The sequence below is a fragment of the Neopelma chrysocephalum genome, unplaced genomic scaffold, assembly GCF_003984885.1.
Source record: "Neopelma chrysocephalum unplaced genomic scaffold, ASM398488v2 Primary Assembly neopelma1_26b, whole genome shotgun sequence".
Classification (NCBI taxonomy): domain Eukaryota; kingdom Metazoa; phylum Chordata; class Aves; order Passeriformes; family Pipridae; genus Neopelma; species Neopelma chrysocephalum.
This window is the reverse complement of record NW_020897696.1, coordinates 291,465-318,574: the sequence shown is the minus strand read 5'-3', so window position 1 is coordinate 318,574 and position 27,110 is coordinate 291,465. Positions and strand designations below refer to the sequence as shown.

Genomic DNA, 27,110 nt, shown 5'->3' with positions numbered 1-27,110 from the left:
AACAATTAGTTGACAAGTTGATTTTTTTCCTTTTTTTCTTTTTTTTTTTCTGTCCCCCTTCCTCAACCTATGCATTATTCTGTGCCAGCAATTTGACCTACCCCAAACCCGATACTCCTGCGTCCAATGGTCTGTCTTCAGGAGGAAGAATGGATAGTGCCTGTGGCAAAATGAGGAGGGAAAGAGAACGATACTCCGCATCAAAATCTGGACAAAAACAACAGCCGGTAAGGGTCTCTGAGGTTAATTGATCTCTCTGAGATTACTGAAGTAATTAGCTGTGTATGCCAGTTTCGTTGCCTCATAGTAATTTATAACAATGTCACTTCGGTTTTGTGGGTGTTTTGCTGTGGCTTTCAGAGCAGGCTCCAGTTCAGTTATCTGTTTTAAGTGCCTGAGCTTTGGTTTTATGTTTTTTAAATCTGTAATTGTATTATCATGGATATGCTTCACACTATAAAGTTTCTAATTAGTAGTTGAATGAATAAATTTGGTGGAAGTTTGTAGAGTTTTTATAAAGGAATGATGTTTGAAACAAGTGCCAAGGTAAAAAAGAAAGTTTGCTTATTTTGTATTTTATATTTAAGTTGTGTAAGGGGCCAAGAGCCTGAAGCAGAAGACAGTGTTCTGCATGCCTGCTAATGATAATTCACAATTTTTGGCACTTAGTCAAAGTTGTGGAGGCATTTTTTTTCTTGTTTTAATGGCAGAAGTCCATTTAATGAAACAATGGTTGTTGCTATCCCAAAGTTTATTTTCCTGACTGAATTGTTATGTAAGCTGCCTAATACTGGATCTTAAATATGAAAAGTTTAAATCAGTCTTCTGGCTGATGCAAAATGAAGAAGTAGTAAATACTGGAGAATGTTTTTATAATAGAAATGGTCTCAATATCAAGGTTGTGATAGACTCTTAAGATGAAATCTCTGAAATATGTGAGTTGTAGGGTACATTAAATTTCTGTAGTAGCGATGTACATCTCTGCGTAGTTGATCTCTGGGTAGATCTTGGTACTACTGTGCAAATTGTGATTAGATTGGCTATTCCCATTTAAACCCTAACTAATCTAGTCTTGGTAATCAAACTGCTTGAAAGACAAGGATAAGACCAGAAGTTCTTAAGGTACACTGATTTCTGAGTTTTAAATTTTGCATCCTGATACATGATATAGATTAGATTTAACAGAGTATGATCTTCTGTGCTGCTTGTCAGGCTTTCTTTTTTGACATTCTGTGCTATGGTTTGGTTTGAGTTTTTTCATACTCAAAGGAGCACACACGTTTCTTTAAACATTGTCTTTTTCCAAGTTCACTGCAGTATTGACTTCAGAAACTTTGGCAGGTGTCCTACCTAATTTTGCAAGAGGAACACTTTCTTACTTGCCATGAAGTTGTACTCTTAATTTGAAGAGATAAGGGCATCATAGAATGGTTATGTCTCTCTATATTAACTAAAGTACAGAAAACAAATCTGATCTGTGCCCCTCTCTGTTCTGCACATGTAACAATGTTGAGCTAACTTTCAGTCTTCTTACTGGACAGGTGATGAATGTAGTATTGCATGGAAATAGAGCTGCCATAAATAAAAATGATGTGGCAGATTTATGTGGGGAAGTTAGGACTCCTTTTAAAAATTTGCTCTGCTTATAAATTTCTCTGTTGTATTTAATTTTGTTAAGAAATTAAGGGTGGGATAGGGTAGGAAGCTAGTATGTGTTGTGAAAGAAGAAAATTAAAATCTACAGCTTTTCTAAAGGAAGTGAAAAATTAAAATTTACAACTTTTAAAGAAAAATTGAAATTTACAACAATTAAAATGTACACCTAGGAGGTGGAGCAAGCAGCACTACCCGAAGTACCCCTACCTATCAGTACTGCATCGCTGCCGACGTTCAACTTCAGTTTCCCTGCCAGTAGTGCCGTCTCATCATCACCAAGCACCGTTTCAAAAGCAGCGACAAACAAGGTAAATCTTTCTTTGTATATCGTGAACACCTTTTCAGGATGAGTATACATCTGCTTTGCTGAATGTTAACTTTTTCTATGGTGCTCATAAAACTAACCAGCATGAGTTTATAACCTGTTGAGTAAATCACGGTTGTGTTCCGATTGGGACCTGGGGAGGGAGGCATAAAGTTCTTGATTTGGCTTCTGTCCATCTTACACACTCACTTGCAAGCTTCATTTTCTTATAACTCTTAGCTGTGGATTAGAAATATCAAAGATCAGATTTCCCAACTTCACTGCAGAATGTCTGTTAGATAGTGAATTCAGGTAGCTGTTGTTGTTTCACCTGGATGTTTTTCTTTTAGATACAAACTTTAATTCTTTTGAAAATGCAGGTACAACCAGCAAGTAATGTTGGCAGTCCTGTGTTTGTATTTTCATCTCCAATTGTGAAGTCTACTGAGGTGGAAGTGCTACCTCCATTGTCTGTAAGTAAAATAAATAAAGATCAATGTTTTCTCAAGGCTTTAGTAAAATACTGCAGAGCAATAAAGCAGGATTGGCCCTGGTAAGGGGAAAAACTAATATATAGATCTCTGACTTGTAATTTGTTATCCAGCATCCACCACAAGTTTGAAGACTGGATTTCAGGTTATTATTTGCGTGAAATTTGATTAAAATTACTTAGAATCTAAAAAATCTCTCTTTTTCATAGCAGATTAAGTTTACATTTAGTGTTCCTGTTGCAAAGTCAGCAGAGCTTTCTGGATCCATTGATACACCAGTGACATCCTTATTTAGTCCAGGTAACAGAAATTTTAGCATTTAAAATCTAAAGTACTGATTCTCTTTTTATGTATATGAAATAGGTAATCTGTCATTTCTGAGCATGTTACAAATTCCAGGCAAAAGGTGTTTTCAGTGACAGGTCTACTTTTAAACAAATTGTAACTACAAACTGTTGTAAACAAGGTAGAATTTTGAAGATTCTTATGTAAGAGGAATGAAACGTGGAAATTCTTGTTTCTAGCAGATGTGAATATATACTAAGTGGATTTCTTTGTAAAAGGTGGGTTTTGTTTTACTTTTACAGGTAGCACCACTGTAAACAGCACCAGCAATAAGAAGGAAGAGGAAGAAGAATACGATGGCCTCTGCAAACCTGCTAAGTTCTTAAAGCAAGGAAGTGTGTTAGACATCCTAAAAAGCCCTGGTGAGATAATGAACTCTTTAAAAAATATATTGCAAAAAATATACTTGTAAATAATTGCATTGATTTTTAAAAAACCCACCACAACAGCAACAAAAAAAGCCCCTCATTTGTCACAGTTAAGGCAATGTTAGCTATAAATACAAACACAGGAGAACATTACATTAAATGCTGCACCTGTTAGGGTTGATTCTATTGTAAGCGGCTTTCATTGCTGAAAGGAAAACTGCAACTTCAAACCAAATGCATTGTTTCTCCTTACGTATTAGGTTGTAATTGAAAATTAAATATAAAAGAATTAGTCAAATAATCAATGTTTTGTTTTAAATAAATGACATTTATGTAATTGGAAAGGAAATGTTTGTAAAATGCTTTATGAACATTCTTTTCCCATCTTCACCATCTCCAGAACTGAAGAATGGTAATGTCATTCCTAAAGATGTTTCAAAAGCTGCAAATCTTTTGGCCCTAAATTGTAACAGTTACTATCGATTCAAATGTAAATTTTAAGTAATAATGGGCCGTTTCATTTAAGAATATTTTAATTGCAGTTGTTTTCAACTGCTCAGTCAAGTGTGTGTGCACACTTATTGAATTTGATCTTTTCCCATAAGCCTTGAGTTGTAGCAGATCTTTTTATTATGAAACAACAAATCTATATACTACTTAAGAAGGCAGCAGCTTTCTACATTGGAAAGAGCTAAGTGAGAGAAATTATGCTGTGTGTTTAAGAAAAGACTTACCAGTGAACTGACATTAGTTTTCTTTATCAGTTTAAGAGAAGCGGGTTCTGAATCCACACTGCTCAAAGATTCCACTTCTGATACTAAAAAAAAAAAACAAAAACAAAGCAACAACAACATAATAATAAAAAAAGAAATGCTACATTTTAGCTTTACAAGTAATTTGTGCTGATATTTAGGATGTATTGCTGTAGCATTTTCATTAGTGTTTCCATATTGGTGGTACTTGTTTCTGAAAAGTTGTCACCTTTAAATAAGGAGTTGGCTTGTGTCCAGTGCATTTTGAACAAAGATTATGGATAAAAATTGTTTGGTTGTCTTAATTTTTATTAATTATTACTGCTCCAGGTACCAACTGCTGTACAGCTGTCAAAGTAAATGTGAGTTATCTACTACAGCAGAAATAGCTTTAGAAATTTGATTTGATTGGACATGGTGTCTTAAAATGAAATTGGATTATTTCTAGTCCATGACAGTCAGCTTTCAGTATTGTTTGTTCACACTTGTATCTACCACTGTAGTGGCAGATACATAGGAGATTTGTATTTAAAACTTTCTTGGAAATGAAGAGTTAAATCAAGCTTTAAAGAAATGTTATGTTGTGTCCCAGCGCAGCATATGAAATTTCATCCCTTTAGATAAGATTTCCAGGGACTTCCTCTTGTGGTGCGTTGGAATGTATAGTTGTGACCATTGACAGTTGGTTTAAATTTATGCTGTCTTGTATTATAAGTAACTTACATGCAGCAGGGTACTGCTTTATCACTAAGATCTCTCCTTTTTTTTTTTTATTATTTAACTAGGCTTTATGTCTGGGAAAACACCCTCTTGTTCATCTGCACAGCCTATTACAAGCACAGTCGTCTATACAAGGCCTGCAATAAGTAGTTTTTCTGCAGGTAAAGACACCTCTAAACAATCATCCTCGTTTTGGCAGTCTGACACATATGACCCATGTCTGCAGAACAAAACCACAGATGGAAAATGTGTAACATGTGAAGCTACTAAACTGTCAGCTGTTGAGAGTATGAAACAGACAATAAGTGTAAGTCATTGTGTCTCCTCTAAGACAACAGTCCCTACAGCAGGGACATTGGGCTTTGAAGACAAGTTTAAACCAGCACCCAACACATGGGATTGTGATACCTGTCTGGTCCAGAATAAACCTGAAGCTACAAAATGTGTAGCATGTGAGACACCAAAGCCTGGAACAGGAGTGATGCCTGCTCTGACAATGCCAATGGTCCCAGACAACTCGGTGACAGTGACATCCTCCTCCAGCAGCGCTGGCACAACAGTCACTCTGGGATTTGGAGACAAATTTAAACAGCCAAAAGGTTCTTGGAACTGTTCAGTGTGCCTTGTATCAAATAAGGCAGAAGACACCAAATGTGTAGCTTGTCAGTCCGAGAAAGCAGGTTTGTTCTTTTCTTCTCAGTTGTTTCAGTCTCTGTGCATTCTATACAGAACAAAATATGTTGCGTCTAAAAAATATTTTCAGCAGCATGGCTGTATGCCAGGCAGGATGGATTAGTGGCTCTCTGCAGGAATGGTTGCAGGCACTTTGGAGGTCTCAGCCCAGATTCCAGCCTGTCACATGAGTTGAACTGATTGTGAAATGTATTAGTGCAGAGCTGAATTGAAGCAAATGTTCCCTGCTTTACAGCTGGTGAGGAAAGATGACTAAAATGGATGCCTTAATTAACTTAAAACCAATTGACTCACTTTCATTGGGGAAAAATGTGAACTCCATAGAGTTAAAAACTACTGGGTTTCTTGGGGTTTTTTTTTTCTCTTTTAAAACCTAAGTAGAAACAGTATTTATACAACATGGCTAAAAATGTCTCCAGTCAGCATTTGAGTGTAATTGAGCAGAGGTAGGAAGCCAGATTCCAAGGCAGTGTAGTTTTTAACTAGTTGTCTTAAGCTAGAACAAAACCATATATTCAGCTATGCCTGTGAAGGCTATGGTAGCCTTCCAGAGCGTGTGTGACCTTGTTTGGGGAGGTCGGGGTCCTTATAGACTTTGGGGACGCTGGTGCCTTCTTTAGTTGAGTTCTGGGTTTTTTCCTATTATATGATTGTTACTGTATTGAGTGAATTTATTCTTTTTTAAACCACAGATAATTATTTTAGCACTAATTTTCATTGGCTCTTAACATCGTTTAATGTCGAAAACACCCTTGCAAATACATCGGGGGGGGGCACTTAATGTAAGATGGACTAGATTGTGCTTTTGTGCAATAAGAGTGGAATTTCTTCAGCTAAGAGTAATGCATTTTAGAGCATGTTCTCGTGGACTTCCAGCCTCAGAGTGGTCAGCTGGCACTATTATCCGAGACTCTGGCCATTGCAAGGAAGAATTTTAGAACTGAGGGGTTTGCCATGACTGCCGTGGCACAGTTATATTATGTCTGTCAAGGGCATGACTGAGGCAGATAAGATGGGTGGATATAAATTCTCTGGGTGTGCTGTGGAACAGAAGACCCATTCCTGTCTTTAATGTTTTGAATTTGAGACATTATCTTCTGCCTCTCTCTTAAATGCCACCCTCAGTGGTTTAAAGTTGTAGCTGATGATTATGTGATGCTTTTGTGCTTTCTGGGTGTCTGCCTCACTCCTCACACTGTGGAGCTGAAGTTTGCTGTTGGGGTGCAGCAACAAGTGACATCTCACAGGGGGATAAAAATCAGAAACAAAAGCTCTGAAGGCAAGCATTGTCTTCGTGCCTCGGCAACCTGTTTCTGCTGCTCTTGAAGACAGTGTAGCTTGTGTAGTGAACAGAGAGTTGTGGCTTTGGAAGCTTTGAGTTCCTTTTTTTTTCTTTTGTCACTGTGTAGTTTTGAATGTTTCCTGTCTTTGTGACTTGCTAATGAATCATTCTAGTAAATTGTCAGCCTTTCATCACTTGACAGTGATCATTGACTTGAGTGATGCTAACTTTGACTACCAGTTTCTTGTATCACCAGAAATTCTTTTAGCAGCTCTGATGAAATAGGTACCTGTAATTTACATCTGAAATAGGCCATGTTGCTGTATTTTACGAACTTCAATTGCTGTTTCAATGTCACTGGTTCAATTTGTGCTTAAAATCATATATAAGTTACAACGAAGAATCCAGGTGTTTCTGTTCTTTACATTCTCAGAATGTGTTTGAAATTAACTTGTAGCTTGATGGTTTTTTACTGTTATGCTTGTGTGCTTTACAATTTAGTGAGCATTGGAGTTTCTTATAAAGTTCATGTTCACTTTATAGTTTAAGCAGGATGATTAACTATTTTGCTTCTTTCTCAGGGAGTTCAGTGCCTGTGACTAGTAGCAGTGTTTCTGCTTTTTCTGCTTCTTCTGGAGGTTTTCTGGATTTAGACAAATTCAAGAGGCCTGAAGGAAGCTGGGAATGTGAGGTCTGCTTGGTCCAAAACAAAGCAGAAGCCACAAAATGTATAGCCTGTGAAAGTGCAAAGCCAGGCACCAAAGCAGAGCTCAAAGGTATTACTTCATGAGGAAAAACAAGGGTGTGCAGTTTGCAATTTATTTTTCTAAGTAGAGTGATTTTTCCTTTGAGGTATGACAAAATTGCCTGTTTTTTCGTCTAGGAATATTGCTTAAATAAGGTACAGTGTCTACGTTTCCACACCCATTCCCCAGAAAAGTTATGTTTTTTCAGAGAAAAGCTTGTATCAGTGACATAGTTGTCCTTTAGGAGCCTTACATGTTGTTCATTTGGAGTTTAGACTAAAACCATGGTCTTTCAAAGAAGTTAGCAGCGTGCTTTTCTAAGCCAGGTGCTGGACAGAAGAGCACCATTGAGAAAAGATCTGTGGAGAGAGGGAGTGTGGAGTTTCCTTACTTGTTTTTTGTATGTGTGTGTGGGTGCATCATATATTGCAAACTTGATATTTTTTTATTTCTGCAGGTTTTGATACTGCTGCTGTGTCTACAAATGCTGCAATGCCATCATTTACATTCGGTGTCCCGTCATCGTCCTCTGAATCTTCTCAAACTTTGGGTAGCACAGGAAATTTTAAATTTGGAGAACAAAGTAGCTTTAAGTTCGGGATTGCATCTGAATCTGCATCGTCCAACACTGTGACTGGGGGATTTAAGTTTCCTACTGGTTCAGGAAACTTCAAATTTGGAGTTTCTTCCTCAGACTCTAAGTCAGAAGACAGTAAAAAAGAAAGTAAAAGTAACAATTTTACCTTTGGACTTCCATCTACAACCAGTCAGGCCCCTTCAACATTTCAGTTCGGAACAACGAGCCTGGGGCAGCAGGAAAGGAAAGAGGAACCAGTTTTGGGAGGTTTTGGTTTTGGCACAAGTTCTACTTCTTCCATAGCTACCAATGAGAATAAGACCGGAGTCAGTGGCTTCACTTTTGGAACTGTGGTAGAAAAGGAGGTAGCATCACCTGCTTTGCCATTTAAGAAGTCAGATGAGAAAAAGGATGAAACTGTTTCAACGAAGGGAGGCTTCTCTTTTGGCAGTGTGGAGTCTGCACCTGCCTCACAGTTTGTTATGGGAAGGGCAGAAGAGAAACAGGACTCTGTCACTTCTGCTGGTCCATTAGCATTTGGAAAGAAATCTGACAATGAAGAGTTAAAGGCACAACCTATCTTTTCATCTGGGACAGCTGAGCATACCAAAGAGGAGAGCACAGCAAAACCTGTATTCAATTTTAGTTTCGGTAAACCGTCGGAAAAGGAAAGTGAGCAGACAAAGCCACCTTTTGCATTTGGGGCACAAACCAGTACTTGCGGTAAACAGAACATCTTTTGCCTTCACTTGTCTGATCGTCTCTATCAAATAATAGCTCTGAGGCTGTACTGGACACAATCTATGGGATTTATATACTATCTGCAGCCTGTCTTTAGTTCTGGTTGTTGATGCATAGACAATATGTGGCAATTCCTTTATTGATTTCAATGAGTTTTAACACTATGTTTAGACAAAAGAATTGCCGCATCTTAAGGAACCTTATTATTGTATAAGGTATAAGCACAGAAGTTGTATTGTCTCAGTAACAGCAGCTCAGCTGGTGATAAAATCTATAACATGGTGCAGTATAGAGGCCTCATACTAGTGTTGTTTTTTTATAGTAAAAGGGAAGGAGAGAGGGAATATCTTAGTTCCATGTACTTGCAGCTGTGCTACAGGGAATACTGGAGTTTCTCTACTCCTACAAAGGTACAAAAATCACTTCATAGATACTACACAGTTTTGTATTCCTCTGATTTATTGAAAGTCTGCAGTGGAGGATTAAAGTTCTTCATTGATTATCACTGTGTGAAAAATTCTTGGTCGTTAAATTCCATTTGTGTGACTTATTAACTGTGTTTCTTCCTTTCAGATCAAGGAGCATCTTTCAGCTTCTTGAGCTCTAGTTCCTCCAGCACAGTCGTACCCACCACTTCAGCCAACAGCAGCGGCATGTTTGGCAGCACCCTCTCTTCCTCAAACCCTCAGCCAGTTCCCACTCCCTTTGTGTTTGGACAACCCAGCAACACTGTGACCAGCTCTGTTTTTGGCAATCCTGCAGAAGCTACAACATCTCAGTCATTTGGCTTCACTCAAGAAAACAAACCAGCAACCACATCTTCCAGCACTGGCTCGACTCTTACTCCATTTCTGTTTGGTTCGGGAGAGAGCAGCACCAACACAGCAAATTCAGGCTTTACTTTTGGAGCCACAACTACATCGAGTTCAACAGGTACGTTTTCAAGATGCTCTTCTGCTTTTCTCATTTTTGCCATTACATAGTGGACCAAGGAGATCCTGTTTCATGAATATTTTACTTTGGAAAATGTGCAGGCCAAATGTATGGAAGTAGGGAAAAATAGTAGTATTTATATTCAGCAATATAAATTTGGGCTCATTCTTCTCTAGTCTGAGAAGTACAGTTTGTATAGGAGCTTTTCCCCATGAAAATGAATGATAGTTTCTTTCTTCTTGCTATCAGTCCAGTGCTTACAGTTAGAAGTCAGTGTATCAGCTTCCCTGATTTTTCTCTCCCATACCTAAAACTCTCAACTGTTGTAAATAATGTCAAGATTTGTAAAGTCCTTCCCTCACAAGTATATGTAAATGCAGTTCCTCTAAATCCAATCACTGCTGCTTAAAGGTTGGTTTTTACTAAGGATCGTGGCCGGTGTTTGTTAATTATCCAGCAATCAGAGAAGAGACCAATAAGAAATACAGAGTTTCTTCATGTTTTATGTTCGTTACCCCACTGCATGAATTACATGAATAAATGCATGAAGCAGTACGACACAAGACCAAATCCACTAAATTTTCCGTATTCCTGTGAGCCATAGAGTATGCTGGAAATAAGAATGAACCTGTGAGGGAAAGACTTAATCTAGTTTGATCTGATGGCTTAACTTTGTCAGTCACGGAAGTTTAATTTGCACACTTTTTTATGTTTCAGAAACAGAGAGAAAAGAGTCCAAAATTATAACACCCAACAGATTGATTTAACCTGCTCACAAATCAGTAACTTTTAGTGTCATTTCGTTAGTAGGTGACACCATATTTCAAACATCTTCACAAACACAGAAGCCTTTATTTTACTGTGTATCTGTTCATCTTGGAAATAAAGCCATTCCAAGTTATGGTGCAATAGAGGGTATTTCCTGTTGCAGGAGGGCTGCTAAGATTGCACTAATAGTGCTGATAAAATGTGCCTTTTGCATAGCACATCCACCACATACATTGAGTCACTGTCCAGTTGAGTTTCATTTTTGTTCCATTTTATCTGCTGGCCATGCAGAACTGAAGCAGCTGAACAGTTGGGCTGGCTGTTGATGATAGGTAGAGAAGTTACTCTGGTCAACCAAATTTTTGAGTACAGAGGTCATCACTGGAAGCATGATTTGACCTCTGGAAGTTGATAATGGTAAACACCTGGACAGGGGAGAGGTGCAGTTGCTGACAAGAAGAAAGGTGCATGTTCTTGTTCTAATAAATCAGGAGCTGTATTTTGCATGTTTGAAAAATACAGCTTGAGTGAATATTCTCTGTGTGTGGTAGAAACAGCTTTTAGTAAATACAGATTAAATCATACCATTTGTGGGAATTCATTTGTAGAACATAAAGAGGCAACCAGTGTGTTTGAGATTTAATTTTGTCTGACTCTCATAAACATAGTGTTTCTCATATTACTTAAAAGGTGCATTTCCTGTTGTGGCTGATGTACTATTTGTACTATATCCACACAATTTGAAATTAAAATGAGGATTCAGCTACGAGACTTGGGATTTTAGAACCTTTGTTTCTAGATTCATTCTTGAGCGTGGGAGGGAAACGGCACGTACTGACTGACATCCTTCTTCTCTTCCCCAAGGGTCGTCTCCTTTGTTTCTGTTTGGCTCTGGGCCCCCAGGGCTTGCTGCCGGCCCACCATTTGGCGCCACTCAGCCACCAGCATTTGGCCCAAGCCAAGGGTCCAGCCAGCCAAGCGCTCCAAGCTTTGGATCACTGTCATCAACGTTGTTTTCAGCTGGCACTCAGCCTGCTCCTTCTGCCTTCGGCTCAGTGACGAGCAGTACTCAGCCCTCTATGTTTGGACAGCAGGGAACCCAACAGCCAGGTTTTGGCTCTGGTACCCCCAGTGCTGGTGAGTGCCCACCATCCTCCTCTTCTCTTTCGGTCTCAAAGATGATACATTTTATTTTCTTTTTCATGAAGCACACCTTAAATTATACGCAGAAAGAAGACTTTGGCATTGTGCTCATATTCAAATGTAGGAATTGTTCTCCATAAAAATAATGGGTATAGGGGTGTGATTTGTGTCTCAGTTCTGACTGTGGAGACATGATGTGCCATAGGTATCCAGCTTCACAGTAAGCCTTCTCCACAAGAGACTTAGCAGATAGGAGGTTGCAACCCTACCACAAATTCTGGGCTTAATTTTCTTGAGAAACCTAGTGATTAAAAGGAAGTGTTGAAAGCCGTGGAGTAATCACTGGTAAGTTTGTGCAAAACAGAAGGGCAGAAGCAGTGCAAAATTGTTATTTTTGGATTTGTTAGAGTAGTTCTTAGTTAACTGACTTTAATAGGCTTCATTGTTTAAAATATGGTCAGAATTGTTTTGATTTTTTTAAGAATTTATGGGTTAAGACATATTAAAAGATCTTTTTACTAATGAAGTATAAAATACCATGGGAAGGTATTTAAGTGTAAGAAGGACCTGTTCCACACTAGTAACAATTCAAAAAGAAAAACACAGCCAGAACATCTGTATTTGATATCACATCAAGTACTTAAAGGGAAAAGCCTCCCTTTTTTCCTCTCAGAAGTTTTACAAAATAGCTTCCATTATAAGTAACTGATATTTTTGTACTAATCAGTAGATTAGTTGGCACACCACATTACTCAGCCTTTCATAAATTAGGTAGCAGTTCAAAGGTAAAATTCTCCCTGGATCGTCTGTGTTGCTTATCGTTACTTTGATGGCAGGAATGTTTGGGGTTCTTTAAGATGAGGTGCTGTGTTAGCACATTAAAGGAAAGGGAGTCCCCAGATGAACTGCAGGAACACAAGAAAGTTTACTTGAATATAAATCTATGTGATTCCAGGCTACAGTTTAAGACTTTATTAATAAACTTCAGTTTGCATAGGTATAAACTTTATGATGGCACATAAATTAACAAACAATTCATTATCAGTGTGCCAGCAGTATTACTATAAGAATTCCTCAATCTCTGTTAAAATGAATGGATTCATTCAATACATACTGTTCCTGTAGTAATCTGGCACTTCAGGTGCCACTCCCACAACTTTGTCATCTTAAGCACCCTGTAAAAAATTTTTTTATGAAGATAGTGGGGAAGAACATGAGGATTTTGCTGGAAAGGATGAACTCAAATTTCAACTTTCTTACTTGCTTCTGCTTCCACCTCATCTTCCCAGGTTCTGTATTCCAGTTTGGAAGTAATACTGCTAATTTCAGCTTTCCAAATAGCCCAGGAGTATTCACTTTTAGTGCAAATCCTTCTGCACCAGCAGCTCCTGCACAGCCTTCTGGCACTTCAGGATTTTCGTTCAGCCAGCCTGCAGCATTTACACTGGGGTAAGAGACCGTATCAGAATTTCACTTGAGCTTCGGGTAATATCAGTGGACAGTGTTCAGCCTCTACTGCTGTTAAATCTTGAGGTGTTCAGATGAACCTTGGAGTTTGAAACTAAATTTGGCACCCTTCCTTGTATTAGCCTGACTGGCTAACTAAGCAACGGTATCTTTAAAGGAGCCTAGCTGTCAGGAATATCACACATCAACACATGTGAGATTGTCTTGTTCTTGAAAGGTAAAATCCGTATCCAGCCATTATGCTGCTGCTTACCTTCTGAATAAGAGAGATTTAATTGGTTTTGGTTTCTGGAACTCTCTTCCTCCTGTTCATCATTTGCCGTTTGTTGCCAGCTGGCAACTAGTGAGACAAGACTATGAAACAGTTGTTCTGGAATATCTACTCAGTGCTGCTACTGAATTTTCAGCTACACTATCCTAAATTCTGAACTACTAATTTCTTTTGATAGGACTAATGGGAAAAATGTTTTCTCTGCCTCTGGACCTTCAGTTCCTGGTCGGAAGATAAAGCATGCAGTTAGACGTAGAAAGTAAACGCCTGATTGGTAAAACATCAAAAACATTGGAAGCAGCTACTACCCTGAATTGTTCAGCTTCTACCCTGACTGAATTGTTCAGCTGCTACTCTGAAGTGTTCAGTTATTGGGATTGTACCTCACACTGGCTTATCAGAAGTCAGATCTGCCTAAAGGAATATAAAACCTAGCTTTCCTGTCCTTCCCTTCCCTCTCCCTGTTACGTTTTTCGGTAGCAAGTAAAGTTGGCAACAAGGCTGTTCTCAAGCAAAAGTCTCAAGTTACTTCTTTCACTGACTCGGCATGGTCTGGCTGTAGCCCTGAGTAGAGCCTGCACAGTGAATGGCTTGTACAATACCTCTTCATCCGCACCACTACGTGCGCTCATTTGCGTTTACTGACGCCTCGAAATTGTAATTATATCAGCAAGGGATGCTGTATAGAGTAGAGAATGTTGATAACGAATGATTTCTATGCTGAGTTTGTGCTGGTGTATGTGTGAAGTGAGTGAGTTTGGGTGTATCGTGCACTAAAATTTTCTGATAGAGGAAGACTGATTTAAGGATGATCCATGCTAAGGACTTGTTAGATCTGTAGTTCTTCATTTAATAATTATATGCTATTTCTATATTTTCATTCTTACAGCCCTTTATCACCTGTCTCGCCTTGTTATTTTATTATGAAACATGTGTAAATACAATTTTGTTTCTCTATGTACTTTTTTGGCATAACAAATCTGTGAAATTGAAATTTTAATTTTGTGTGTTACGGCCATTTTTGTTTAGTATTGTCTCAGATTTTATGTAAATCCCATTATTCAAAGTTGCCTAAATCCATTTAGAAAATCTTTAAAATTGGGAATTCTTAAAGTAAGTTTATTGGCTTTTCTGATCCATTTTTGTTTGGACCAAAAACCAGTATTGTACAAAGTATTAAGTATATATTTTTATATTTACTGAAATGGACTGTGGTGACTTTGGATAATAAGGAAAAGTTTAATATTAAAGCCATGTTTATTACAGTATAATTAACATGTTAAACCATGGGATAAATGCCATCAATAAAAACTGCGAAATATGATCTGGCAATTTTAACTCTCCATAAAGGCATCTGGAGCTGTAACTGTATGAAATGTTTATGTCAACCTGAGCAATGTCACATGCTTTCTTCAACCTCTGCTTTTTCACAGTGTCACTGATTTTAGAGGATCTTAAATAAGTTAAAGGTCTCCTGTTACAAAGGAGAGTTTTACTGTAGACTGAAGCTTAGAGCAGCTTATCAGTGCAATTCATTTTTTTTATAATGCTATTAAAAAAAAAGTTGATGTTACATTCACCACTGTTCTAACTGAAGAGGAAAAGGTACCCCCAGTTATAAATGAGTAATTAGGGGGCTTCCACTTTTGTAGCAGTTAAAGGAACTTCTTGGAGAACAAACATTATTCTAGTAAAATCAAAGGAAATGCTTGTTCATCTGGGGACCCACAGCTGAACTTTGTACCAAGTCACAGCATTCAGTGTATGACTGAGACACAGTTTCTTCCTTCAGCTAGAACAGAAGCGATCTGCATAACTGTCTGTGCTGTAAATGTCTTCAGAGGCAGGGCTGAGGCCTTTGCTGGCACTGCTGCCCTTCACCAGAACATGGCTCCCCCCTTGTACGGCTGCAGGTGCCGAGGGTACAAAGTGAGATGAGTTTCTAAGCATGAGCTGGACTTGACAGCAGGACAAAGGCCAACTGCCCTTTTCATGTGTAAAGCTCCAGTCACTGTTTCTAGAAATAGAAAATACTCAGCAACTAGACTTCAAAACCACACGCAAACACTGCTATTCAGAGAGTCATATTGTGCCACTGGAGCTGCAAAACTTCCAGTTGTCTAAACCTGAAAAATGCCACAGATTTCACTTTTCCCCCTTAGCAATGAATCAGTGGCCCAGTACTCATCCTACAAACAGAAAAAGGTGGCATCTTCACTGCAGCTTGCATAAGAGACAAACTAAAAGCATTTCCAACAGAATAATATACATATTTCCATGGACAGGCTCTGTCTTCTTGCATTGTTTTCTGTACCTGCTGTGGAAGGGGTGGTATTTTTCTGCAGGGTAAGATAAACCTTCCCTTATATCTGAGTTGGTAGCAATGAAGTTAGCCAATGGTATTGCTTTTCCCTTCCCTCCCCCACATCTTGGATCCTAGTTTCTAGGTCACTGCTACAATAAATAGAACAAAACTTCTTTTTGTGAATAGGTAAAACTCACCCTAGAAGGGACTTTGGTTATTTCTGACAGCTTTAGTTTTCATCAGGCTGAATGCCATGCCTGACGTCAGTGCTTAAGTCAACATTTTTTGAAAGAATGGAGCACAGGTCCTGTGAGGGGCAGCTGAGGGAGCCGGGGTGTTTAGCCTGGAGAAAAGGAGGCTCAGTGGTGACCTTATTGCTCTCTATAACTACCTGAAAGGAGGGTGTATCCCGATGGGGGTCCCTCTCTTTTCCCAGAAGTGACCGGACAAGAGGAAACAGCCTCAGGTTGGCCCCAGAAGCTTTAGACTGGACATTGGGAAAAATGTTTTAATGGAAAGGGTTGACAAGCATTGAAACAGACTGCCCATGGAGGTGGTGGAGTCACCATCCCTGGCAGCGCTCTAAAAACATGTGAATGCCACTCAAGTACATGGTTTAATGGTGAATATGGTGGTGGTGCTGGGATGACAGTTGGACTTGATGATCTGAGAGGTCTTTTCCACCCTTAACGATTCTATGATTCTAGGAATAGTTAAGTGGTATCTCTGAAATTCTGTTTCAGCTCAACATATTCAAGTGCTCTAGCAACAAGGGGGTGCTTTCCTGAGGCCTGCTTATTGCCATTTAGTACTTAGACATTTTTGTTTCAGTGATGGATGTCATGATCATTAATGCTAATGGTACACTTAAGATGCCAAAGTTTTTTTGGTAATAAATCATTACTGTAAAACAGTAGTAACCCTCAAAAGTATGAGGTATTTTGATACTGATACCCTGTCTGATTGAGCAAAGACTCAAAACTTTTCTAGCCAAGACAACTTTTTTTTCCACTTCAAAAATAAATATTTAAAAATAGTTATCTAAAAAGTTAGTGGCTTCATTCTGGAGAGATGAAAATTTCACTCTCCCACTATTCAGCACTGGATCCAGTCCTGATTCATCATTCCAAATGAAAACTGAAATGCATACACAGTACATTCATACACAGAACAACATGACTTGTCAAACAAAAGTATTGCAGAATATGAACACATTTCTAAGTTATTTCACCTGAAGACAAAAGAGAACCAAGCTCTCAAACATGTCTGTTGTCAATGAAACCATTGTCCAAAACTGAAGGCAGGGCAAGAACTTCAGCCACTGAGTGGCAAGTTAGGCCTATGGGAGGAACACACAAAAACTGGCATCTAGAAGAATTCCAAAGACTTGCTCAAATTTTACTAAAACATTAACATTGCTGGTAATACTCATTTCCCAAGATACTAATAACATGAGAACAAACCAACTATCCAAGCTATGTAGTCATGCAAAATATTAGGCTTCTTTATTCAGTATTTAAGTTATTCTGAATATACAAACAATTAGCCAGAATGATAAAGTGAGAATAACCAGTATTTGTACTTCTGCAGATTTACACCCATAACACATTTCAGTTAATGTTTTCTGCATGCTCCTGGAACATAATCAGTTGTTTTGCTCTGCATTATATGCAAGAAATAGACAAGTTCTTTCACTCCAAACAGAAGCAAAAAAAGTTACCTTTCATTAGCATGATCTGTACTGTTCATGGCTGCAAAATTATTTACACACACCAGTTCACTAACACTGCAGTGTAACATACCCTTCCTGGAGGAAAAAAGTAGCTATTGTTTCACCTCTTCCTTAGCATGGACAAGTGAAGTAAGTGACAATGATTGAGACAGTCATGCAAAAAACTTTTCACATTACCATTGTGATAAAATACTTAAAAGGTGAGGAAATATGATCTGTGAAGCAAGAATAAAAGACATGATAACCACTGCTGATCTCTCTTTCTGCACACATGGCAATTTAATTAACATGATTTGCCTTACTGTCTAATACTGCAGTTCTCTTCCCCCTTTATCCTCTGACAGGCAATGGCCTGGAAAATAACTTGATTTTCTAGTTACCTGCCAACATCCAAAACTGTAGGAGCAACATTTCTTTTAAGGTGGAGTATTTCTAGGTATCGGCTTTCCACAGACTGATGAACAGAACAGCTCCTTTCTGCAGTTAAAGCAGCCACTTTCTGTCTCATCAATCAGAAGTTAATACTGCCAGATTTAATACATATTGTCTCTCCCAAACTTCTTTGGCATCTATGAAAACTCCAATATTTTGAAGGTAGCTGCTGGCATCATACAGGAGCCATACATTTTCTTTAGCTTCTGAATCAGTTCCCATTTAATTAGGGCAAAAGATTCCGATAGACACCTCAATTTCAGTTCTGGGGTAGGTCTTTATTCTCTGGGGGTGGGAGGGGATCTTCAGAACCAGTCTGGAAATCTCATCTTTTGGTATCATCTGACTCCATTTCTTCTGACCACAATAGTTCCTGCTACAATATCATAGGCTGTTCTGTTATGCTGGAAAAACAGCAGTGTAATAAATGCAGGAAAAAATGATGCAATAGAAAAATTCTTGATCAAAGCTCGTACTGTGGACCTGAAATGAGAATAGGACATTCAGTGCCTTATTTTCACTTTTCTGCTTATGTTAGTAATTAACTTCCAAGTTTAGTGCCTCAGTTTTGCATGGTACAAAGATCAACCTCTAGAGGAGATTGTACCACCTAAACTGAAAAACATTCAATGTGACTGAATAATTAACATTTTATTCTTAGATCACATAATCTGACAATAGCTCTTGCAATCTAATTATTGCAAAGGTCAACAATAAAGCATTGGTGTATTTCCTCCCAAATCACATGCTTTCAACACTATTAGTCTGAGTGCAACGTGACCGAGCCAAGAGCACTTACGTTGTCATACTGACATTAGAGGATGGAATGACTAACACTCGGCTGGGTGCAATAAGTACAGATGTGTCACATGTCACAACTCGCAGTCCAAGCAAGAATTTCCCTGGGGTTGCTCCACCTGCTCCCCAAATACAGATTATCTGTAAAAGAAAGGTTATTTCAATTCCACACACCACCATGTGGTTGATAGGTCTAGCAAACTTGGTTATCCTCAAAACTACGTGTATGTCATAAGCTTCAACATAATCCAAAATACTGTACAGAGGATTTACTTTATAGGTCTATGGTGACAGAATTTTTTTAAACCATTTTTTCAACAACTGACAACTATTCATTATAAGAGTTAGTGTTTATGAGTACTTACCTCATAGAAGCAGACTAATAACCTGTAGATGAGAGCCACTATCATCATTTTCTGCAAATCTTCCATGGATGTATCTTCATCTATTTCCTCTATGATGTAATGCATGGCAAATTTAGAGATGTCCCTGTGCAAAATAAAACTGAACTTCAAAACCATCCTCTCAATACCAATGTTACCCCTTTAATACTACAACTCACTCCTTCAGTTCTGGTATTAGTAGAAGAACAAAAGCTCCTTGGCTCTCTGATACTAAACAAGCCATTAAAATTCAGAACACTAGGTTTCCTTCCAAGTTGCTGCCCAGCTTGTTTTGTCTTTTTCATTATGAAAAGATCATTCTTTATTACCATTTTTGCACAATGGTATCCCTGGGTAGTGAGCTGTGGAATTGTTCTGAAAATTCTCACATTTCTTGGGAGATAAACAGATTCTGCGGGTGATCATCTAACTTCGTATAAATGGAAGGTATCCAAGTCTCCAAGTCTCTTCCTCACAGAAACTCAGTGAAAAAGAACACTTCTCTACAAACACAAGGGAGAAGTTGCAAGTCTCCCTAAGCGAGCAGGGAAGCCCTATATTGTCCTTTGCATGATCAGTGTTCCTCATTCTCAGCAGTCTTTACTGCTCACCATACTCTACTGGAGGAAGGCACCTTGGTATGCAACAGGAAGATTTTAACTTGAAGCAATCAAAACCTTCTGGTTTTTATACTAACAGAGCTATGTGAAGCATCCATTTTGAGTTAATAGCATATTTTTGCAAGATAAACTCCACATATTTAACATTCTTATCTGACACCTGGAATGGATATACTTGCAACATGTATTTAGGCAAGAGCTTTCCACTTATGCATCTGAGACTCATAAAAACGTGTAGTCCCACTTCCAAACAGTCCATCTTATATTTGCACTACTTACCCTCCTCTTTATTCAGACTTAAGGACTGAAAAGGAATTAAGAAAACAGTGAAGCACAACCTGCATTTCCCTTCAATACAGCCTTGACTTGAAGTGTCTTTCTTGAGCCTGAGAGGAGGTATTTTTTTCATGACAACTCAGCCTAACCTCAACCTCACATCTCATAAGCAGAACCATCCCCCCCGCCAATGTTTCTCTGAAGTTCCTTGTAATCAACTTCCCGGCTCTCACAAAACCAGTAATATTGAATGTGCTGTAAATTACACCTTCACCACTTTACAGAAGCAATTACACATAGTTGTTCCCCATCTTTCCAGTACTTCATTTTGTATCATTATCAGCCTACTAAAACCAAAATGGAAACACAAGCTGTCAGCTTACAGTTGGAGGTTTTGGCAACTAAAGAGAACTGAGATTTTGGCATTTTAATTGCTGCTTATCTGAACAAAAACCACTGATAGTTTACACTGACATATTTATTGTTTTGGATTTGACCCTCTTTCAAACACCTTTCAAGCTGCAATTAAAGGTGCCTGGAAAATGTTACCTGTATAGTATCACTTTATGGTCAATCAATGTTTGGATGGCTCTTAAGCAGAAAGCTTGGGTTCTGAAATGTGTTTGCACAGGAATGCAATTACTGACTACACCAACTATTGACTACTCATCTCTTAATCAGACCAACACTCTTAATTACCCCAACCCAAAGCACAATAACCGAGTTGAGGAATAAGATAGCTACAGTTAAAGAAGCAGATAAAAAAAGAAAGTCTTTGAGGAAAAGTATTAAATCTGTGTACAAAAATGTAAAATGAAGAATCTTTCAGTCTAGTGCACACACAGTGTTTAATTGTACTTTTTAAGAACCCAAATTTACACTCAGTGAAGCCTGCAGTGCGGTAGCATTCCTAGCAATGAGACTGCATTTTCAAAGTACATACATATCTGATGTATGATCAGATTTTTTTTTTTGTGTGTAGCATTGTTTAGGTCAGAAATCTAAAAACACAGCACCTTAGAAGATGCTGTGAAGGAAATGAACTCCATCGTGGCCAGATCCAGTACATTTGTAAAAGCTGTTTAAAAAGACAAGTTTATTTGTCAATGTTTTTTCTTTGAAAAATATAAAGGACTTGTTTAATCTTGCTATTGCCCACCCCTAAATAAGTATGCAAGTCTACTCTGTCCTTAGTAAGGAGTTTGTGAGCCTATACACCTGTATAAGTTTTTTGTTTCCATCAGCTGACCCAAAAATCAGGACATATTTAAAAGGAGGTTAACCTAGTGGTGCTTTTTCCTCAACTTCTGTCAGTTATTCAATGCCATCATATGCCCAAGCGTACCATAAATACAACCTGACACCTCAAAAAGCATGAAAAGCTTAAAGCTGTATGCAACAAAGCTTTAAATTGTTAAACTTACTTTATTCCACTGAGGTGCATAATACTTAAAATGATGGTTGCCTTTATAAAGAACAGAATAAAAAAATCCACCATCTCTGCTATGAACCTGTGTGCCAACGAAGGGATAAGGAACTCCCGACCTGTAACAGAAATAGTTAATATTACCCAGATTTTACTGTACTAACACAGTTAACACTATCAGCTAAAGAACACTCCACATTAACCTTTCTGCAAGTACATAATCAAGATCTTGATCTTAGCTCACATCTTCTTCAAGAAAATTTTTTTATACATACATTTTCAGAAGTTATCTGAATTGTTTAAATTGAGCTAAAAGAGCCTTCTTAAATTAAATTCTTTCAACCTCTGAGTCTTCTCATGATAAGGATTACAGGCAAAATCATACTCTGCTATAGAACTGAAGTACATTGAAGACGCATCAATTTTTGTGTTCTTTTGTTTAGAACAGCCTCATTGAGAAGTAAGTCTGAAAGGTCAGATAAAAGAAAAATTAGATCTTAGATCTACCACTTTTTCTACTGCTCAACAGCAAGGCTTCCACGTGCACCAAGTACCAGCTCTAAGAGTAAACTACAGCATATTGTCCCCACTCAGACACAAACAGGAGTGGATGAAAATATTAGTCATATTTGACATAAACATTCCTATAGACTACTTATAAAAAAGCACAGCGTGCTGCTCTACACTCAGCCAGAAAATGTAACACGTTTCTCCTGTGTTATGTGGTAGAGTGCAAATGGGCACAAAGTAAGTACTAGCAGTTACAAGCTCTTGTTGCTAATGCTACCTCAGGTGATTAAAGCAGAGAAAACATTAAAGAGCATCTTAGAAAGTTTCCAAGGAATTCTAGTGCAAAGCAATTTCATCTGGACCCAGCTACCACCCCTCTATTTCCCAAAGGACAAACATGACTCTCACATGGAATCTGCAAGGACTCACATCAAACTTTACTTAGAAATACCCAAGTACTACTAGACTTAACCTACAGGAAATAGTGACTGGGTTTGGTACTGTTTCCGAGAACACCTACTCCCACACACAGGGAAACAAAAAAAGAGGAAAGAAAATCATTCCAATTTCAAAAAACATCATCAAATTTCACTTGGAATAAGCCTCCACAGTCCAGCTGCTAAGACTGATCCTGCCAGTCGTGGCCCTGTGAGCTATTAGAGCCAAGCCAAAAGCCCACAGCGCTTTCTAAGTGGGGTAAGTAGAATCAAGCAGAGATTAGGTAAGAGCCAGTTCTTATTTAACATACCTTGGTTTATATATCTTCATTTCATACCTGCTGCACCAATAATACCTCTGCATCTATAGTATCAAGTAGCACGACTCATATATATAATACTAAAATTCCATTCTCATTGTCAATGCCTGCCCAAGTTGTCCATTAAATCCTAAGATTCTTCAACTAAGGCAAGTGGGAGCATAGCCAGTCTCCCAGTCCTGGCCTGAACACACAGCAACAGGCAAAAGCCTTCATTTGCTCTGTTAAAAGCAGCACCTTTGCTGAAGTTAGTGGCAGAGACTCACTTGAATAAATTAAATTCAATGACTGCATAAAGAAAAAGCTACGTGGGGCTAAGAATTTTGTTAAACTCCATTACATTAAGAAACCTTGGCAACCCTTAAGACTCCAGCTGATCTACACTGCAGTGATTCAAGATGTTCCTCGTATTAGAAATCCACTATTTTGCCAAGAGTTGCTGTTTGCATGGCAAGGACAGCCAAATGCAACATCCATCCAGCTCAAAATATAGGATTTTACATCAAGATTAGTACTAAAGAAGTGTTTGCACCAGTCAGCCACAGGGCAGCTGGGGCTTGGATGCACTTTTTGCCCTACTGTTCCCAGCAGATGAGCAGTAATCTCCTGCAGTAAGGCAGGGAGGGGCAAGGCGAGGATGTGTCTGAAATCCCGAGGACCGTGCAGTTAATACTGGTGCTCTCACACACACCTGCAGGCAGACTGAAGTGGAAGAGGCAGTTAACAATCCCACTTTTTGACATCCCAGTTTAAAATCTGCAACATTAACATAAGCTGTCACTTGTTTCAGCTTATGTAAGCACATTGGGCTGTAAACTGCAGTGGCACAGGGACGGATACACGGCCTGCCCTGCTGAGCCTGCTGTGTGGGCAATAATCTACAGCAGGAAAGAAGGAGCGGTAATCACTTTAGCTGTTCCAGATATATCCAGCTGCAATCTGAAGCCAAAGCATGGGCACAACAGTCGTTGTTTATAATTGTATTGTATCACTATATCCCACATACAGTTCCCTTAAGAAGGCCAGGTGTTGCAACAGTATGTAGTATTCCAAATAACCATTTTCAGCAGCATGAAATACTATTGAAGCCCTAAATTACCTTTAACACATGGAATTAGCTCCTGAAAAACTAGGTAAAAATCAAAGAATAATCAGTCTAGCCTTTGTCTATCTCCTCTTTTTTAAGGACTGGCAATATGTGTTTATAAGCAATCTGTAACTCAGAATCAGAGCACAATTACAGAAAATACTACTTTGTGTTATAACCATGTTTAAGCAACATCTGCTCAAAAACATAAGAAAGAAGCCAATTCAGAAGCTAGATCCCCTTCCCCTCAAAAGAAGGGAAAAGGAACTAAAAACGTTTTTCAAACACACACAGCCACTGAGTTTATAAATAATTTTACAGATCAGTAATGTCGTACTTTGCCCTGCAGAGAGAAAGGAGATCCGGCTTTTCTCCAAAGTCCTTCAGCAATGCTCTGCTCCACAGTCTCCTACCATTACTCGAGGTGTTATGGAACATTCAGGGAATGTCACTTATATGTTCCTTCACTTGTGAGAAAATGTTGGGGCTCCAAGTTTTACCCCTGAGGTGATCAGAGCAAGTCTGCCTTACTCTTGAACAAATATAAACAGAAGGCCTGCTGTGCACTGCCTTCAATATTTACAGCTGTAACAGACTTCTGTTTATCTCCTGTCGTCAGCTTGTTCACTGTCAGCGTGTTTTCACTTCTCTGCTTCGATTGCATTAAATGATTTTATTTGGGCCCCGAGAGCCTGCTAAAACCGGTAAAGTTAGTTTAGATTTCATCATCTAAACAGGCTGCTTATAAATCTTATATGCATTACAAGCCTGTGACGGCAAGTTCCACGAGAAATTAAAAAAACTCCTTCTTATCCACACAAACATCTTACAACCACTGAACTTGTTGTACACGCAAGTCAACCCTCCCAAACCTGGTTACGGATCAAGTTCTGGATGTACCACCTCGGTATTAGGGCTGTCACCCTGTGTCCCAAACCTGCTCACGGGCCAAGGTCTGGCTGCACCACCTCGGCTTCAGGACTGTCACCCCGTGTCACAGGCACACGCCCGGGCCCGCCGCACACGGCGGCGCAGCGACCCCCAACGTCGCACACCCCCGGCTCCCCTCTCCAGACCCCGATTCCTGGGGCTGCTCACCTTTCTCCCCAGCTCCTGCCCCACTCACCTGCCGGCCGCCCCGTGTCCCTGGGGGCAGCGCTGCCGCTGGTGCCGGCGGCGCTACCGGAGCCCGCCCTGGGCACAGGGGACACCGCGCCCGCCGCCCCCGGCCAGGCTGGGGCGGCCGCACCAGGGGCGCGGGGCCCCGTCCCGGCAGGGGCCGCGTGTGCGGGCGGCGGAGCGAAGAGGTAGAAGGGGCTGTAGTAGTAGGCGGCGGCGGCAGCGCTGGCGTTGGGTGGTGGCGGCTGCGCGGCGGCGGCGGCGGCGATCAGGGTGGGCGGGCAGCCCTGCCAGCCCAAGTACCCGCAGTACGAGTCCCACAGCCACTGGTGTACGCGTCGCGCGTACTCCGCCGCGCTCAGCGGCTTCGCCCCGCCGCCCTCCGGAGGGGAACGCGGCGGGGCTGAGGACGCGGCGGCGGCGGCAGCGGCGCTGGCGTTGTCGTTGGTATTGTCCTCCCCCCCGGCGGCGCTGCCGCCCTCCGCCATCGCCGCCGCCCCAGCGCCGGCCCGGCCGCGCTCCGCCGCCGCCTCCTCCATCGCGGCGGGCGCCGAGCGCTCACCGCGCGTGCGCGGGGGAGGTGCCGCGCCTCTCCCACTTAGAGGGGCGGAGGGGGGGAGGAGCAGCACACAGCCTGGCGCGGAGCCCGCCACGCCCGGAAAGAAGCAGCCTTTCCGCCCCTCCTTCCCCCGTCCTGCTTGTGAGATGGTATCGCCGGGCGCTGGGGCGGACGCGGCTGCCCGGGGTCAGCGCGGCGGCGGCGAAGCGGAGCCCACCCCGATCCGCAAGGGAATGCGCAGTCGAGAAATTCTTATACATTTTTATTTTCCTGTCTGTATGTTGCTTATTTTTATTTTCTTTTTCCCCCCCTTCATCTCCCTTTTTTCATCGTTCTCCTTATCACATAATCATATCTTTCTCTGCAAAAAAAAAAAAAATAAAATCACAGAATCAGTTTAGGTTGGAAAAGACCTCTGAAGTCATCGAGACCAACCTATGATCGAACATCGCCATGTCAGCTAGACCATGGCACTGAGTGCCACGTCCAGTCTTTCCTTAAGAACCTCCAGAGACAGTGACTCTACCACCTCCCTGGGCAGCCCATTCCAATGTCTAATCATCCTTTCTGTAAAGAGGTACCTTCCAATGTCCCACCTAAACCTCCCCTGGCACAGCTGAAGACTCTGTCCTCTCGTCACTTGTTATTTGGAAGAACAGACTGACACCCACCTAGCTACACCCTCCTTTCAGGTAGTTGTAGAGAGCGATAAGGTCATCACTGAGCCTCCTTTTCTCTAAATAACCCCAGCTCCCTCAGCCTCTCCTCAAAGGACATAAGCTTGTCAAATGCTGAACAAAGAACCAGCTGCAAGTTTAAACACAGTTCTTCAAACTAAGCTTTTATCTTTAAGGTTTCTGTGTGCTATTAAGCATCTCAACCAGACCCTAGGTGCCGTAGAACACTGATGTAAACACAGCTCCATAGTGAAGTAACGAGTAATGTATGCTGCGAATACAGAGTGTTTCCCATGTTGAACACAGCAAATATCACAGCTGAACAAAAACAGAAGTTTCTCCCTCTCCCTGTTAAACTACTTTCCCATATAATCTTAACCTTAACTCATTTTAAAAAATGAAGTAATTTCATAGAATCAAAAAATGGCCTGGTTTGGAAGGGACCTTAAAGATCATCTAATTCCAACCTCCCTGCCATGGGCATGGATGCCTTCCACTAGACCAGGTGGCTCCAAAGCCCATCCAACATGGCCTTGAACAATTCCAGGGATAGGACATCCACAACTTCTCTGGGCAACCTGTTCCAGTGCCTCACTACTCTCACAGTAAAGACTTTCCTCTCTATAGCTAACCTAAATTTCACCTCTTTCAGTTTGAATCCAAAAGTTCCTGTGGAGTGAGTCTCTTCATACAAGCAAGCTGAGGAGAATTGCCAAAGTTCTTAGCAAATGACCCACACCACCTTGATTAAATGCAGTAACATAAGGTACTGGCACTCATTATGTAGGTATGGTTCTAATTACACTGGCATATGTTTTTGTAACATAGACCTTGGTGAAATCAATATGGATAAATGATTTGGGAAACAGGAAGTTTTAGCATGATTAGGATGAAAGAAAGGAGGGAAGCTAGACAAGTGTATAGAAGAAAACATGGTTTTAAACCATCTTTTAATCTAATAGAAAAACTATTGTGGAAAACTGACAGTAAATGTAGTGTAACAGGGCTTCTTTCTTTATAATATTTCACTTCTTCCTTCATCAGTTACAGTCTATTTAATTTTTTTAATTTTCTTTTTACCACAGACCCATCAGGATCAAAGAGTGTCAGGCCCTTTTTCTAAATTTTGTGTGTGTGTGTGTGTGTGTGTGTGTGTGTGTGTGTGTGTGTGT

At 40.1% G+C, this 27,110-nt stretch overlaps 2 protein-coding genes across 6 annotated transcripts in view; one reads left to right on the top strand and one right to left on the bottom strand.

Moving 5' to 3' along the window:
• NUP153 (nucleoporin 153) overlaps nucleotides 1-14,581 on the top strand; it is a 45,442-nt gene extending 30,861 nt beyond the window's left edge. For 3 of the 5 annotated variants that reach the window (XM_027676157.1, XM_027676152.1, XM_027676156.1), the window contains exons 11-22: nucleotides 89-227; nucleotides 1,827-1,964; nucleotides 2,341-2,433; nucleotides 2,661-2,751; nucleotides 3,039-3,158; nucleotides 4,702-5,316; nucleotides 7,193-7,387; nucleotides 7,815-8,657; nucleotides 9,249-9,608; nucleotides 11,241-11,513; nucleotides 12,809-12,968; nucleotides 13,436-14,581. In XM_027676157.1, the coding sequence (XP_027531958.1) occupies nucleotides 89-227; nucleotides 1,827-1,964; nucleotides 2,341-2,433; nucleotides 2,661-2,751; nucleotides 3,039-3,158; nucleotides 4,702-5,316; nucleotides 7,193-7,387; nucleotides 7,815-8,657; nucleotides 9,249-9,608; nucleotides 11,241-11,513; nucleotides 12,809-12,968; nucleotides 13,436-13,520 (3,112 nt within the window). In that variant the 3' untranslated portion in view covers nucleotides 13,521-14,581. The remainder of the gene's footprint in view (nucleotides 1-88; nucleotides 228-1,826; nucleotides 1,965-2,340; nucleotides 2,434-2,660; nucleotides 2,752-3,038; nucleotides 3,159-4,701; nucleotides 5,317-7,192; nucleotides 7,388-7,814; nucleotides 8,658-9,248; nucleotides 9,609-11,240; nucleotides 11,514-12,808; nucleotides 12,969-13,435) is intronic. The other 2 variants (XM_027676154.1, XM_027676155.1) reach the window with 2 other exon arrangements.
• A 2,461-nt stretch (nucleotides 14,582-17,042) lies between these two features.
• FAM8A1 (family with sequence similarity 8 member A1) lies at nucleotides 17,043-25,241 on the bottom strand. Its single transcript, XM_027676151.1, has 5 exons — nucleotides 24,710-25,241; nucleotides 21,228-21,348; nucleotides 18,890-19,013; nucleotides 18,526-18,665; nucleotides 17,043-18,209 (listed from the first exon to the last, which is right to left on the bottom strand). Exons 1-5 carry the CDS (start codon nucleotides 25,239-25,241, stop codon nucleotides 18,065-18,067), a joined length of 1,062 nt encoding a protein of 353 aa, XP_027531952.1. The 3' UTR covers nucleotides 17,043-18,064.
• Between the last annotated feature and the right edge of the window lie 1,869 nt (nucleotides 25,242-27,110).

Bases quoted from the DNA above. Each gene is read 5' to 3' on its own strand.
- FAM8A1 (XM_027676151.1), bottom strand. From the start codon at position 25,241: ATGGAGGAGGCGGCGGCGGAGCGCGGCCGGGCCGGCGCTGGGGCGGCG. The intron at 21,349-24,709 runs GTGAGTGGGGCA...TTTCTGTTACAG, and splicing joins GGACACGGGGCGGCCGGCAG to GTCGGGAGTTCCTTATCCCT. The intron at 18,210-18,525 runs GTAAGTGCTCTT...TTCTCATTTCAG, and splicing joins TCTAATGTCAGTATGACAAC to GTCCACAGTACGAGCTTTGA.